The following is a 16,471-nucleotide window of genomic DNA, read 5'->3' as shown; positions in this document are numbered from 1 at the left end:
TACATTTTTCTAAGACAGTCAGGGATAACTCAGCTACAGCAATCAGGGTTATTATGTCAAACTTTGGAGCAACAGAATTTTTTTTGTCAGACTGGCCCATACAGGGGTCGTAACATTATTGTGCTTTAAAAAAAAAAAAATTTATATATATATATATATATATATATATATATATATATATATATATATATATATATATATATATATATATATATATATATATATATATATATATATATATAAATAATTATAAATAGTACCAAAGACAAAAAATACAATAAAATGAAGATGAAGTCAAAGAAGAAACTTTTTCCATTATTATTTATTCATAATATTCTATTACTTTGATAAAATACACTTTGTTTACAAGTTCTGATTACTATATTACATTCACCTGGAGTTTTAAATGGAGACAAAATGACACTGACATTTAAGAAATTCACCTAGTGTCAAACATGACATTAAAAGAAGAAGGGAAAAAAAGTGGAGACCCCCCCCTTCCCTTCTTCCAGCCATTTTCTATATGATGTGCTCTACACATCCAAATGCACACACACAGTTAGCCTTAGTATTGATTGGGACTGCTGTTGGACTCTTGTTTCAGTCATCATTAACCAAAATGTCAGCTGCCTTTAGGATTGAGAATGATTGTTGTTAATATTTTTTGCAGTGCAATCCAGTCCAGCAGGACTCTAACATCACTTTCAACCAAATATGACGTAAATGTTTAATGGGGATCAAAAATGAGAATAAAAGAGACATCTGTATCACTAATTAAAACATCATTATGTCCTTAATAAGTGAAATTTCTATGCCTTGTGAAACTCCTACTAGATTCTAGCCCTCAAAAACAACTTTCCACAAGACACACCCACCAACTAAAAAATAAAACTATATTAAATGAATGACTTTTAAATGGTGCATTAAAACATTATCTTTTCATAAAGTGATGATGCAAATAGACAAGTAAAAGCTACACTTTAGACAACATCTTCATTGAAAAATATAGACCAATGGATTCACTAAAAAACCTGGACCATACAGAATATCAGATACCTGGACTATTTGAAAAGTGATTATTCTGCACGGTGGTCTGTCCAGCCTAGAAAAAAAAACACTATAGGAAAGAACGGGACAGCCAATATATTAATATAGTAAATACCCTGTTGATTTGTCAAAAACAATTAGCAAATAGATCTTTTATATTAAAATATATTAATTAAAATATATTACTTTGATTAACTAGTCAGACATTTAAAAACAACTTCTGATTATTTTTTGTTTTCTTTAAGGTGACTTTGGCATACTACCTTGGAAATAATTGCTATAAAAGAGGTCATGTTTTGTACCTCCAGGAGATTCTAAAATATAGTAGATGTGTCAATATTTGTAACCAGCAAAAACACAAAACTTTTGGAGATAACACTTCAAACACAGTGGCCTTTTTACAAGTCAGTACGCACTAAGCACTAATGTTAAAATCATCATAACGGGCCTGCAAAGGTTATAACAAGTGCTGACACCACTAATGTGTTGTGCATCACAAAGACAAATTACTGTTGATTAAATACATATGTGACAAATATCATTTTTACAATACTTCCAACCACAGTATTATAGAGGATCACTCTCTTAATTTCCTGGAAAAAGGCCACGTTAAAGTGAAGTGTTACACTCACTTATTGATGTATTGGTGACATATTGTACCTGTTTTTAGCATATTTCACTGTTCTTCTCTATTTTCATTCCACAGTAAAAAAAACAAAAACAAAAAAAGAAAAACATTTTGAAATAAAGAGCCAGTTATGCTCAAGCAAGGTGTGCAGCACGAATAAAATAACAATATTTCTACATCTAGGCAAATACCATACATGAGCAAGTATATACAGCAAACTAACAAAATTGTCAGCATTTTCTCCACCCGCCTTGAGTGTTTAAATTAAGTTTGCCACTGCTGATTTATCTATACAGACGCACAAGCATTAGAAATCCCACACCAAGGGAGATCATATCCACAAACCTGATTTTTGGGGAGGAAATGCTGATTCACGCAGTAGGAAGTGACTTCAGACCTTCATTGGAAGTGAAAAGATCTTAATTTACCAACAAGGATTATAGAGGAATTATATATGATTCTCTTTTCTTTAGGTTTGATTTTAAGTGCTGTACACTGTTATTACTTTATATCCAGGTGGTTTTCGAGTTCTTTGCCTTGGAAACAAGTCAGGTTGATTTATATAAAGTATAATTCAAAAATCACTCTATATCTTCTTACTAAAACTATACATGTTCATTTCTAGTTCTTAAATCTGAGTGTGTTCAGTAATAAAAGTACAGTTTCATATAAAATAGTTACTGTAAGTTGCATTTCCCTGCCACACGTGCATAAATGCCAAATAGGAGGTACTCTACATCAAATGATTATCATTAGCGCCCTTTTTCTTCTTTTTTTTTGCCGTTAAACCATAACTGATTAGGACCAATAATAAAAAGTGTCAGTCTAAAGCACAACAGTCATTATGTTCTAAAAAAAAAAAAATAGCAACATTCATTTTCCCTCCTCAAAAAGAAAAAAAAAACAAAACAAAAAAAAAAACTAGACGCATATATATATTTAAAAAAATATATCACACTAATCTAGCCAAGTGCAAACACTGCCAGTTTTCATTTCTCACATATCTGACAACATTTGATTGAAAATGGATTGGCATTTCTATGACACAATTGCACAAAACGACTTTTCTTAGATGTTAGTGGAAAAACAAGACCATCCAGTGTAAATCCTTGCCTTTCCCACAACGAACCGATCCTAGAGCCGTTTTCTCCAGAGTGTGACTTAACATGTTTCAGCCTATTATGCACTGATTCTAAAACACTTGCTTCTGCTTTGTGCTGTGACAATACAACTCTAACCAATTTTTTGTTACTGTTAATTTAATATCATCGTACCACTAAACACGAGACACATAGTTTTGAGGGGCCTATGCAGTCATCATGGCAAAAAGCTCCACACCCCTTGCACATGATCATTGCCTTCAGTCGGCAGTAGCATTTAGACTGGACGTCCTCCATGTTGGAGCCCTCAATGAATGACTGTTCAGGTGAGGGCTCGCCCTGGTGGCCGTGGTCTAATGAGTGACCAGCAGGTATGGTGGTAACAGTCACTGAGAAGGACATAACGCTCCCGTGGATGCCACCACCATCAGCTTCTGATGAGGATGTGGAAGAGCCGGTGCCTGCAGTGCTGCGGTTCAAAGTGTGAGGTACGGACATGCTGATAGTGCCACCGTAGCGTGACGCTACCGGGGGTTCCTGATTATCGAGTGTTCTCTGGGATTGAAAGGCAGTCGGCCGCTGGTGACTGGGATCCACGTGGGTAAGATATGGCTCGGAGTTTCCTTGATTACTATTGCAGAGTTCGAGGTGCCTTCGGTGTGATTGAGAAAAGGGGCTGGTGTCTTTGGTGGTTGCGCTGGTGTTGTTGTTATCACCACCAGCTTCAAAATACTCTGATCCAGGCTCAGTCTTTATGTTATAGTGATGCTGAAAGCCCGCTGGTTCATTAGACTTGCCTACTGAGCATCTTTGCTGCTCTGTTTTGACCCCAGAAGGAAACAGAAAAACCTTCCTGGCTGGTTGGTCCTCCTTGGCTGCATCCTCTGCTTCTGTGGTTTCCCTTTTTGTGCTGGTTACAGTTGTGTTTGGAATGGCAGACAGGTGAAGTCTCCTGCTCTCTGATCCTCTGCCATACGTGGAGACATTGAGCAGGTAATGTCCTGTCATGGCAGGCCTTGGCATCCTCCTTCGACCCAAAAAACCAACAGAAATCCTGGATCGATCCTGTCGCTCTTCTGCGTGCATCAGTTGCTGAACTTTGTACTGAGGTGACTGAGGCCCTACACCCCCTCCATAAGGCTGACTTTGTTGGACTTTCCTCTGCATTAGAGCCTGTAGGATCTGCTCCTGAGTCTCCTTGTCAGGAAGTTCCCTGTGATGTTTTGTGTTTTCTGAGAAAACACCAGCTCGGCCTGATGTATTGAACTTCTCAGCCCTGTGCTCAGCAGAATGTGACGCCTTTGCCATAGTACCAGAGGAGAAGTTTGACATCTTTACTTCCACCTTGGATAGCGGTTTTGGGAGGATCTGCTCCAGTGGAACTTCTTTGCCCTGCAGAAGCTGAGTGACCAGCGGGTTGTTTGCAGGGATGCAGGAGCTGATTCTGGTTGTTGATCCAGCAGTTAATGGGATTTCCTGTTCCTTTGAAGCATGCACCAATGATGGTTGTGCTGATACACTTGAACTCTTTTGGACGCTATGGATTCCTGTACTGACTGTACCAGCAGAAAGACTTGTATGTTTTTCTTCAGTTTTGCTTAAGTACTTCTGAGACTGGTTTGGGCTACATGGACCAAAAGAGTCCACTTGGCAAGGAGAAGATATACTAAACTGTGTGGCTGCTAACCTAGCAGATCCCTGTGGGGATGTCGGGCTGGATAAGTGGTGTGTCTGCTCACTACTGCCTCCACCTGGCCCTGGGCCTGGCACTGCCCCCTTTGAAGCAGATGATGCTGCTGCTGCACGTTGTGCTCGGGCAAGCTGAGCTTTGGCTTTGATATCTGCCAAAGTGCGAGCACCAGTACGGCATGGGCTACTAAGTGGGCTTGGGAGGGGAGTCCTCGGTGAGATCTGGCTAGGTGACACAGGCAAGGGAAGAATTCGTGATACTGGGATCTGCAAAATGGGAAAAAAAACAAAACGGAGATGAATTCCCATTTGTATATCTAAAAAATATAAATAAAAAAAAAACATATAACAATATAAATAGGCTTCAAGCTGTATCCTATTTTATTTTCCCACACGTACAAAACAACAAACTCTGGGATTTACTGGGAAAACTCTAAGTCTTTGGAGCATAGTGAGACTAACAATATACTCAGCAAGTATAGTTTCCCAACTCTGAAAAGATAAAGCTACAGACCTGTCAGGTCCGCTCAGAAAATAGAGTGATCTGAGCAGACTTTGAGCTGCCACATTTATTCCTACCTTTAGTGGTGGAACCCTCTGACTTGTTGTTGAAGTTGGTGTAGCAGGGCTGGATATGGATGATGCTGAGGGAGACGCAGATGAGAATGAAGACACTGAAGAAACTGACGACATGCGGGGTCTTTTCTCTGGTGTTAATTCACCCTCTATCTCACTGAGAGACTTCCTTTTCAGTGGCTCTGAGGAGCCACTGGGCTCAGAGATGATCTCTTCGCTCTCTGCAGCAGGCTTAACCATAGACACCGACTGAACTTCTTTCAACTCTGAACTAGCCTTTGGTGGAGGGCTGCTGTCCACAGACAACTGGGAGCGTTCAGTTTTCTCCTCCTTCATGTCTTCCTTGTGCTCCTTTTCTGGCACTGTACATGCTGCACTCCATTCACCACGTTTCTCAACCTCTGGTGCTCTCACTGCAGCCGCCAGTCCAGTATTTGCAGTTGTATTCATCTTCCGATCCTCAGCATACTGTGAGCGTCGCGTCTTCATGGGTTCTGCAGTAAAGAGAGGCTCTTTTTGAGCAGGCAGTGCTTTCAGAGGCTCCTGTGACGATGTCTGCGCTGGCTTTACGTCTTTTGCAGGAGCATCAGTCAGGCTGCTGTCCTTGGTGCACTTAGATTCCTCTAGTGCTTGAGCGACAGGTCCTGTCTGATGAGAGGGGGACTGAGGCCTGGCAGACTCCTGATTCAAATCAGCCTTTGTCAGCTCTTTGGATTCCTCATAGCTGAGCCCAGAACTGTACAATAGAAAGGGAGACAAAGAAAAAGAGAGAAAAAAAAAACATAAATCTACGAATTAAGTCTTTCTTGAATGAGGAAAAAGTCATTAAACACTTATCTTTTAAATTTTTTTTTTTTAAAATACACAAGAAGAGCTTTGAAAATGACAATAGCCCAAACAAACTAAAAACTATTAATCAGCTAGTATTGTTTTATTCATTGTAGTATTTTACTTTTCAATCTGTTCTTTTTCTTATGAATTGCTTAATTTTTAACAACAAACTTGACAACAAATGACAAATCTTTGAATCACAGAATCTAATCTGAAGTTGTGCATTAAAAGTGAAACTGTTGGAAAAAATTCATACATCCATAAAACGAATGACACTTATGAGCGCTATCTGGGCATTGCACTGACATACTATTTTGCCCTGTTTGGTTAATCTGTTCCAATATGTTATACAGAAAGTAAATATCCTTTAGAAACAGATATTCAATCAATATTCTTAAGAAAAGTGACTGTTCCATTTTCCTTTTGTAAATACTACAAGTACTAAGATTTTAGTCTTTTTTGATATTTAAGAAAAAAATACTACACTGCAAGATAAGGGAGGGTGTAACCTAGGCCAGTTTTTGTAGATATAATTTCCTGATGTCCCCTAAAGTTCCCCTAGAGGATGATGGAAAAGATGACAGCTGTAAAAGTGAACTAACTGAAGGTGTGTGTGACTGTGCCATGGCTGTTTAGACCAGGCATGAGTGACTGATGTCATTTGATACAGGACACCAAGGACAGTATATAAAGAAAATTAAATAAAACCTGTCCTGATATCTTATTAAAAACTCTGCCAGGTCAGGATTAGATGACCTTTGGTAAGACTGAGAACTCTTTTTGGCTCTCATTTTCTTTGAAAGCCTTCAAAGGGCTTTCTGAGAGTGAAGACATGGGGTTTTTTACAGTTAAAGTAAGAAGTTGGTTTAGGTTAAGGTTTGGATAAAGATGTCACACTTATTTGTGATGGTTAAACTTGGGATTAGGTGGGGTTAGAGTCTCGGGAAAGCAATAACACCAATACATGTCCTCACAAGAAAAGCCAAGCAAACATGCCTCATACTCATTCTCCCTGAACACAGAGATTCTAAAATTTTAGCTAAAATATTAGAATTGGTCATCTAAACAACCCCAAACCTACGACACACTTATTCGGGGCTAAAGATCTTCACCTGCCAAGTGGAGACCGAACAGCTGGACTGACAGATTAGCAAGATACTGTATGATGTCAGGTTCATGAGAACTAGGTAGGATTAGTGGATCAAGAAATTATAAATGAAACAGAGAACCTACTTCTCCCCATAATAGTTTTCAAAGAAGGCTTCCTTCCAGTGCTCAACTTTCTTTTCCTTCTCAATTTCTTGGCGCATTCGGAGCTGCAATTCAGGAGTGAATTCCCCTAAAAATGGAAGAGTCACAAAAGAGCAAATGTAAACCTTGGTGTTGTGCTTTTTTTTTTAATGTGAATTGAATTTTGCAGTTATGAACTGAAAGCTTTTGAACTAACCCTCAGCCAGCCTGTCTTTCCAAGACTGAGCTGCTGATGTGAAAAACTCATTGTTTAAGGCAGAGCTAGTGACCTTCAGAAGGCCGTCCATGCAAGCCTGAGGAGAGAAGGCACAATGTTATGACTAACAGCATGACGATCAACATCACTGCATCGGTACATTGACCTTATTTGGATTCTGCCTATGATCTAGAATTTGCATCAAGAATCATACAAATGTTTTACAGAGATTAAAAAGATATTTTATGAGGCATATATCAAATAATGACTGACAGATACTGCACACAGCAACAATTTTACTTACACATTTACATTTAATGTAATATAAATAGCAAACGTTATAACATATGTATAATTTTAGGGCTACCTGGCGGTCTACTTCTGGCAGAAGTTTGACCAGCCTTTGCTGGCAGTCTGGAGGCAAGACAGAGAAAGTGTGCTTGTTGATGATTGCTCGCAGGTTGGTGTTAACCAAAATAGAGTCTGGCGTCTCCACGTCTATTTTATACTTGGCACGTTTTATCTGCCCTGCGATACAAACAAAACAGGAAACAGATGTAAACCAAGGGAGATTCAATAATGCAAAGAAACATCTGTGAATTATGTAGTTCACTTTTAAATGTAGTAAAATAATTTGTTTTACTTAACTGTTTTCTGTCAAAGTAGAATAATTTTACTTACACCTAAGAAATAACTATGCAGACAATTAATTCTAGATTACAAGCAGACACAGAAAAGCTGAACATATAAAGTTAAACCCAACTGTCAGATTATTCTTAACACTCGAAACAAAAATTCTTACTGTAAATAATTTGGTTAACCCGATGTTAGAAAATTTCACTCACATATGAATTAATAGTGCGTGTGTGACTATTTGTGGCATACTAATGGATATTTGTGCTATCAGGCTGATTAATGTGGGAGTGATTTAAAATACACTAAGAGGTTGTTATTGTGTGCCATTGTGCTCCTAACTGTCCTAAAGAGTATTTTTATTTGCTTCTTAAAAACAAAGCAGGACTACAGGGAAACTACTAATTGCTAACTTTTTTCTGTTAAATATTATAATTAAATCATAAAAATTTCCACACAACTGATTTAAATAAAAGCAGTTGTCTGAATTACCTGCACTGAGGCGACTGGACCTTTGGGGAACCTTTCTGGGTACGACTGGGTGGCATAAATCTGTTTGGAAAGAAGAAGAGGAGCTAAAGGAAATGCTCTGAGAAATGAAAGCCAGAGATCCGACTGCTTCAGTTTCCACATTAAAGCTGCCAATTATATGAGTCATGTTTGGATGATGATGATACATAACCTTTTGTAGTCTAGCTATAAAAACCTGCAATAATAAACAGGATAATTCCCAGAACTACATCACTATCCATCATCTATCTACAAAACTGTAAGTAATATCATGCAATTAACATCAGTAAACTATCCAACAATTTGGCAATGTAAGAGTTACCACCTACCAGTTTTTGTTGTAATGTTATCTGCCATGTCTTTAAGGGTTTTCAGAAGCAGTCTTGGACTGGAGGAGGTTGGCATTCCCCCCTGTCTACGCTGGTTTCTCTGCTGCTGCTGCTTTAGGGCCTTAAAATGAACAACACAGAAAGACGCAAATAGCCAGCAGTATGAGAAAAACAGAGTGTGAATATGTGTAACCCTCTGTTTCCCTGCAATTGCTCCCCAAGGGCCACTTGCCTGGTTAAATAACAGCTAAATAACAGCAGAGCAATGGAACATAGGTTGCATAACAGAGGCATAAATCCTCGCCTTGCTGTAAATCTGAGAACAAGTCAGATCAAATTTGTCACAAATTTCTCTACACGTTTAAAGAAGCAAAGAAAGGAGGTCCACCACAATAAGATATAAAATAGGAAACAATAAACAGATCCGTCCAGTAATGTTTCAGCCAAGTCGCCATCTTGTAGTGTTACCTACGCCCAAATAATGAATACAAATTCACACCAGCACAGATGGAGTGAATTACAATGTGTGCAATCAAATTAAATCTAATTAAATGGAACACAAAAGGCAAAAGACAGCCAATGGGAAATGGGTTCTTTGAAAACATTAACACTGTAAAAACAACAAAAAAACAGCTACAGGCATTTCTCCCTGATGTTTGAAATAATCAGCAAGATGTCAGATAGAGAACAAAAAAAACAAAGAACACCAGCTGAAACACTACCATTGAGTTATATGCTGCCAATTAAAACAAAGTAATGAACATAATCATACAAATTTAATTTCTCATTGTAGCCCAAAAAGAGCCCAAGTCTAAGACTCCACACTCTGTATACTGATGTAAAAACAAAAGGGTGGATTTGCATAGTGCAGAACACAGAGGGAGTGATTTATATGGGAGTGGGGTGTGGCAGGAACTCATGTTACTCATCTGAGTAGGGAGGATAAGTTAACAACTTAAATGTATGTTTAAAAAAGAAAAACAACAAGAAATATATGTTGTTTGCTGTACCTGTTTCAAAGCTTTCTTGCTGTGTTTCTGCGAGGGAGAGATGAGCTTACTGGTGGGGACAGACGGCGACGAGCATCGAGGCTGTGGAGACGACGGCTGTGACTGCAGCTTGGAGGGAACTATGAAATACAGAAGCACAAAACAGATGTTACCAAATACATTTCCTGAGGGCGGTGTGCAGACTTTATAACATTGTGCTTTTGTTTTGGCGAAACTGAAACCAATTCTGTAGACAAAGAAGCAGATTACATTACCTTACTAAAATATCATATTGTTAAAAATGAGCTCAACTTCAGAACAATCCCCCTCCTACTATCTGCCTTCTGTTTCTTACAGAACATCTTTCTACATTCTGCAGCAGTTCCTTCCCAGTGCTGCCTAATTTGCATTTGACTTTGCAGTCCTTTGCATCGATTATTTCAAAAATAAAGCAATATCAGAGCCCTCCTACTCAGCTGTAAACCAAGGTTATTTGCTTGGTACTTTTAAGTTGTGCATAATGAGGAAGTGGTCACGGGTCATACTGAGAAAAATCAGTTTCCTGTTTTAACCGTCACTTAAGTTATTCAAGTGGCAGTGAGAAATAATAAGAATCGGTAAGACCACAACCTGAGGAAAACAAAATAATTGGCACTTGATGAAAAGCTCCCTCTCTCAAACCGCATTGCAATCAGGCACAATCAGGTGTTCATTTCACAATAAAGCAATATCTTAACCCCACAGAATCACAAAAGATCAGAAACCGTTGTAATGTGGCTGTTGTGCGCTGCCAGCAGGCTCTTGGTGAACAATTATCAGACAGCATTAAGGACAAAGTAAAGCTCAAAGATAAAACCCACCTTTCGCTATCATCATGTTCAGTGCTGCGTGTATTCCAGGAAATGTTTTTGATGAGGTGGTGTATTTTATGTTTGTGGTAAAGCCACTTTCCAACTTGGCATGTCTAATGCGACTTGAGCTAGTTTCCGGTGTTTCCACAATAACCTACATCATCAGCTGACAGGGGGGTGTTAACTCTAACTGGCATAACCAATCAGCTACAATCACCTAAAAAAAAAAAAAAGCCAAACATTATTGCATTATGATCTGTTGATGGGGTTTTTTCCTTCTCTGTTGACTGATGAACAGTGATGACACTTCAGCAAAAAACACACGCTCACTCTTTAATAAACGTCAACAGGGGTTGCATCTAAAGGTGTTTAAGGAGTTAGTAAAGACATATTTCAGTGCTTTATTAAGTAGTATTCACTGTTAATCTATATAGGTGGTCTGGAAGTTAGATAATGGTGACATATTTCAAATCTATAACACTGATCAACAAGTGTTTTGTTTTTCAAAATTTACTTTTTGACCCCAAATCTGAAAACCATTTTCATCTGGTTAAGCCATTCCAAGTACTGGACAACTGGGATGACTGAACACACACAGCAATGCGTTTCAACATTTAAGATGTAAGTTTGGTCTCGAGAAAAGTGAAGCCAAAATCAACAAAGATGTTTTTGTTAGTCCTGAAATCCGTGAACTGATGCTTGACGATGAGTTTGAAAGGAAATTGTAGCCAGCTGGATCAGCAGCATAGGAAACATTTGTGCAAGTAGCCAGAATTTTCTTGGCAATCTCAGAGCAGAGAACTTGTGTTTAACATGCTGAAATCATATCAGTTAATGATATGATGTTATTGTTTTGTCAACGTTCTTTCCATCAAATCTGAGCGATGTCAGTGATGAGCATGGTGAAAAATTTAATCAAGATATTAAAGTGATGGAAAACTGATATCAGGAAAAATTTAATCCGAGGATGAAGGGTAATTCTTGCAAGGAGAGACAGATATAGAAGCAAAAAACCAAGTGCCTCGAACATTTTTAAGTGCGCTGAAAATGTGCTTTATTGTGTCTCTCATATCACCTTCTTGTTTATTTTCAGGAAAAAAAAACACATTAAAACTGTTTTAATGGGAAATAGTTAACATTCCAGAGATTGCACTGATACATTATAATGATATTCAAGTGTTAAAAGAATATGATGGGTACTTCCAAAATCTTATGCGCAAAAGTTAATTAGATTTCATATCTAAAATCAGCTTCTCACTGCAAACTCCAGCTTCCTTCCATAGTCCAAAGACATGCAACTAAAACTAGTTTAACCAGGTTAGCTAGTTTGAGTTAGTTATACTGGAAATCTAAGGTCTAATGCTGAATGTGAGCACAAATGGTTGTGTGGCTCCATCAACTAGCTCTGCGATAGACTGGCAACCTGTTTAGGGTGTACCCAACCTTTCATCTGTAATAGCTGGATTAGGTTCCAGCCCCACTGCAACCGGAAATTGGATAAGCAGAGGAAGATGGATGGATAATTTTGTTTGAAATCTGCAGGAAATATAAGCTAAACATGTAATCGAGCTATTAAGAATGAGACCCTTTCTTCATGGCAGACAATCTGACTGTTCAAACTGCCCATTTATTCACTCTGTAGTCTACTATTCAGTAGAGTAAATCAGCCATCCTGCAGTGCATTTCAAAATTACAGCTGCAAATTTCATCCACTACAAGTATACACTGGTACAGTTCATACACTGACTTGGACCATAATGTTTGAGCAGTCTGCTGTCACAAGTTAAAAAACAAATACTCATTACATATTGATAGAATATGATTTTCTTACCCTCTGAGAATTCCTGGTGAACACTTAAAACTAAAAGACCTACCAAAACTGTATTTGAGACATCAGGTACAACTAAATTTTTGGCATGTCTGAAATGTGATGCTGAGTAGCCTGCTTATCAAATATTTACTTTAACGGAATTTACTGCTTTGCATCAATTATGTTAATTCACAGTTACAGCTAAAATCTTCATCATTCTTAGCTAAATAAAAAAATACTTCATATAAAGCACACATTTTTGTGTTATGAAGTATTTCAATGCAATGGTGAGTTATGATAATTACAATGAGTACTTTTTTTTTTTTTTTTTTAAAGCCATAATTACAAATTAGATTACAAACAGACAGCACATATTAATGCTGTAGCAGTAAAGGTAGGACCAAATTATCTTGCAACAACGAAATGTCTGGAAACTCATTGCAAACAAGTGACTTTAAAATTTATGGTCATGTGTAAGTTAATTAAAGAACCTGTATGCAAGGGCACAATACCTCTTCGCATCCACCTTCCTCTCCTGCCCTCTTGACTGATAGCACTACTGTTGTTTTCTGAGCTTCGAGAGTCAGAAAGATTGTCACTGCTCTCCTCAGAGCCCTCTTCCGACAGTTCCTTCACCACATCTGAGATGTCCTTCTATATGAAAAACAGAGCAAAAGACTCCATGTTATTTTTATGCAGGAAACAGAGCGGAGGAACAGTTAAGCAGAAGTAAATAAGAAAATGACCAGCTACGGCATGTACATTCATAACTTAATTTGTGTCCAGGTACCCGAAAAGCTGCAATTAGCAAAGAAAAACATGTGCTAGTTCTTTTTTCCTGTATTGGCTGAGTAATAAACAGTGCCTTGTGTCTCACAAACCTTTAATGTGTAGACTCCCATTCTGCCCGGAACTTTGTAGAAGATTCCCTCCTCACCACGAGAGTTCGTGTGCAGCATTGCATTCAGACACGCCAGCGGCGACGTTCCGCTGGATCACAAGAGGAAAAACACAGTTTACACATCTGTTCCCCCATAAATCAGATGGCTGGGAAAAGACGAAGGAAGGGGAGAGGTTGGTCTGGTAACTTGGGAGAAGCTGCTATCATGCATCAGGAAAACATGTGTGAGTTTAGGTCAGATTTGCATCAGTGCAGTTAGAGGGGAAATTTGCTCTGTGCTTTATGAGAAATCAGCTGCAGAAAACTGATCCAATGCTCATCTAATTAAAGTGATGGACCGATATTCACAGAATAAAGGGGTCTGACATAAAAATGCCTGTTGCAAAAAAATTAATCTGTCAAGCTTTGCTTAAGTCATGCACAAATCTAGACTGACAAATTGAACCTTACTTTTTTTTTTTGGTCAAATTGCATTTGTGCTGCTTTACACAGTATAACACATAAGGCTTTGAACAATATAATTACTAGAAAAAACAAAAGTCTATTTTTAATTTTTGGGAAATTACTCTAGTTATGCTTAAATATTTCTAATTTTTATTTTGTTAATTACTCGGAAAAAAAAAGAAAATGTAATTTTTATGCAACAGGTGGCTGTGGAAGCTCAAACTATGAACGTAGCATTGCATTTTTATGCAACCTCACCTAGAACATGTTATTCCTATTAACATGCAAAAAGGCAACTCCAAACAAACCTGCATTGCTGTGAGTTTGTTAAGATAAGCGGGGGGGCTACCTTTTCTTACCTTCTGGATGAGAATAGTGAAAGTGAAACAAAAAGAAATAAAACAATTATTAATTGAGTAAAGTAACTGTGACTATGTGAATAACAAAAAGGCACATGATATGAGCAGCTGAGAAATGACAGATGACACCTGTTGTGCTCTCATGAAAATGTCTCATATATGAAGTGTATCTGCAGCTCCAAAGCTATGACAACAAGGACCTGTGTACCTTATTTCCTTAAGTCTTTCTCTTTGGATCACTTGCAAGATCTCTTTATGGCTCATAGGTGTATTAGGGTACTTCTCCAGAACCTAGAAAATAAAAATGCAGATGATTATATTTTGCTGAGAGATTATTTAAAGGAAAAATATTCAGAAATTAAGAGGCAGCCCAAAGGTTACTTCATTAAAGATATCACATTTTTTACACATCAGTAAAATTAAATTAAAATAAATAACCACAGGAACAACACTCCTCACTCACCAAGATATTTCTGTACTGTTCGGCAAGCTAACAGGATTTTATCTGTAGTAGGAGGTACAGGCTCCCCTTATGTAAGTATAACCACTGTAAATATCCATTTGTTTCTCTGTCAGTTAAACTGCAAAGTGCTCATGACTGACTGACAGAGAAGTGGCAAAGGTTTTGAAGCTTTTTTTTAATCTACTAATTGTTATTTGTTCTAATGACTGTGTGCCTTTTTAGGGTTTTTGTCTTGATTTTTATTGATTTTCGATGCAAGACTTGCCTGATCCAGGACGATTTCCTCAATCTTAGCTTAAAGCCTGAGCAATTTATGCAAAAACTCAACTAGTTTGTACTATGGTTAAAATGATCCAGTCAACAAGCACAGCACAGTTGTGTTTTGTATTTCTTCCTTTTTTCCACTATTAGAAATATATTTGGCATGAATATTTTGCAATCTCTGGAGAAAATGCACAGAATCCGTCTAGTAATAAATAAGGGGTGGTAAATTAAAGTTTCATTTGGGTTTGAGGTGGATGCACCACCTTATGCTGTAACATCTCACTTCTCTGAGTGTTGGCTGAAAAAAAAAAAACATGACAATAAAAGCTTCTCATAACAGTATAATAATAATAATAATAATAATAATAACAACAACATATCAGCAACTTTAAATCGGTAATTTAAAAAAACTACTATGGCTGACCTTAAGATGTAGCGCTTACACTTTTCCCAAACCCTCTCGAAAAGCCTTGAATTACTTTAGCTAGTGTTTTGAGCACTGCAATGAAACATAACTTTGAGTCCTACAAACGTTATCGCTATTTATTTTCTATGCAGTTAGCATACTACACGCTGTGCGCAAACTATAAAGTGTAAATACCTGTATGAAGCTAACGCAAGGCGTTACAGCCGATTGCAATGTGCTTAAATTATAAATTACTATTGGACGTTTTGATAATTTTATACTCGTTAGCATGCTATGCTGTCAGCTAGCTCAATGCTAACAACATATATTGTACTCTTGCAAAACGCTAGCATGACTAGACGGACTTTGTCATCGATTTTGTAGTTAAGTAGTTTGCTCTTGGGTTGCTTTAACTACGGAAACAGGAGGTTTTGTAGTGGTTTATTTCCAAATAATACAAATCAAACTTGTTGACGAACAGAGTTGCGTTAGCCCATGCTAGTCGCGCTAGCGCGCAACATTGGCGTGATTACTTCACGGTTACTTCATTGGACTTAATATCCTACGAGACCTGTCAGCCTTACTATCCCCACAAAACACATACAGTGGGTTCAGAGGCATGCTTGGGTGCACATGACTTATATTTATTTCGCTGTATTTATGCTTTGAGGTGCCACTTGATGAAAGCTACAAGGCTAGTAGTGACAGCGGTCTTTCCAAATGTCGAACCGTCAACACAGGCCTTGCGCGGTGCACGCAACATTTCATCTTCACCAGCAGGTCGTGAACTCATAAACACAGTTGTACAAGTGGGAGCGTTCAAGGAAAACAACCACAACAAACGCTACATAAAACACCAAGAATACCGTTTTCGCTGCTTCCGCCCACGTCCTCCCCTTCTTCTTCTTCTGTCTCTCCCTCATTGCGAATGTCCTGTTGCAGAGTAGTCTTCAATTTCTGTTTCAGTTAAAATGTTGCTTTAGTTACCGCGTAAGATCCACTCCGTCTGCCATGTTGGACTTACTGTAAAAGAGTCATGTGACTCTAAAAGAAACGTCATCTTACTGTATGTAGCTGTCATTCCAAGTCCTCAACTTTCCCACATGTATTTACACATTTGCCAGCTGCAACTATGACGAGAAAGGAGGATATATATATATATATATATATATATATATATATATATATATATAT

The 16,471-nt window shown here is 38.0% G+C and overlaps 1 protein-coding gene across 2 annotated transcripts; it reads right to left on the bottom strand.

Annotated features, from left to right (window-relative positions):
• Nucleotides 1-306: 306 nt before the first annotated feature.
• On the bottom strand, nucleotides 307-16,298 carry asxl2 (ASXL transcriptional regulator 2). Of its 2 annotated transcripts, XM_085256487.1 has the most exons (12): nucleotides 16,144-16,298; nucleotides 14,353-14,435; nucleotides 13,322-13,430; nucleotides 12,953-13,094; nucleotides 9,801-9,919; nucleotides 8,791-8,911; nucleotides 8,444-8,503; nucleotides 7,686-7,846; nucleotides 7,319-7,415; nucleotides 7,105-7,210; nucleotides 5,044-5,776; nucleotides 307-4,731 (listed from the first exon to the last, which is right to left on the bottom strand). In XM_085256487.1, the coding sequence occupies exons 1-12, from the start codon at nucleotides 16,198-16,200 to the stop codon at nucleotides 2,941-2,943; spliced, it is 3,579 nt and encodes a 1,192-aa protein (XP_085112613.1). In that variant the 5' UTR covers nucleotides 16,201-16,298; the 3' UTR covers nucleotides 307-2,940. The 2 variants fall into 2 exon arrangements, with proteins under 2 accessions (XP_085112613.1, XP_085112614.1); XM_085256488.1 differs by lacking the exons at nucleotides 12,953-13,094; nucleotides 13,322-13,430; nucleotides 14,353-14,435; nucleotides 16,144-16,298 and adding an exon at nucleotides 10,640-12,908.
• Nucleotides 16,299-16,471: the final 173 nt, after the last annotated feature.

Source organism: Mchenga conophoros, linkage group LG19 (assembly GCF_057382185.1).
Source record: "Mchenga conophoros isolate Kocher_MC1m ecotype Shallow Benthic linkage group LG19, M_conophoros_male_GT1.1, whole genome shotgun sequence".
NCBI lineage: Eukaryota > Metazoa > Chordata > Actinopteri > Cichliformes > Cichlidae > Mchenga > Mchenga conophoros.
The sequence above is the reverse complement of the archived record's forward strand: the minus strand, read 5'-3'. Positions and strand labels throughout refer to the sequence as shown.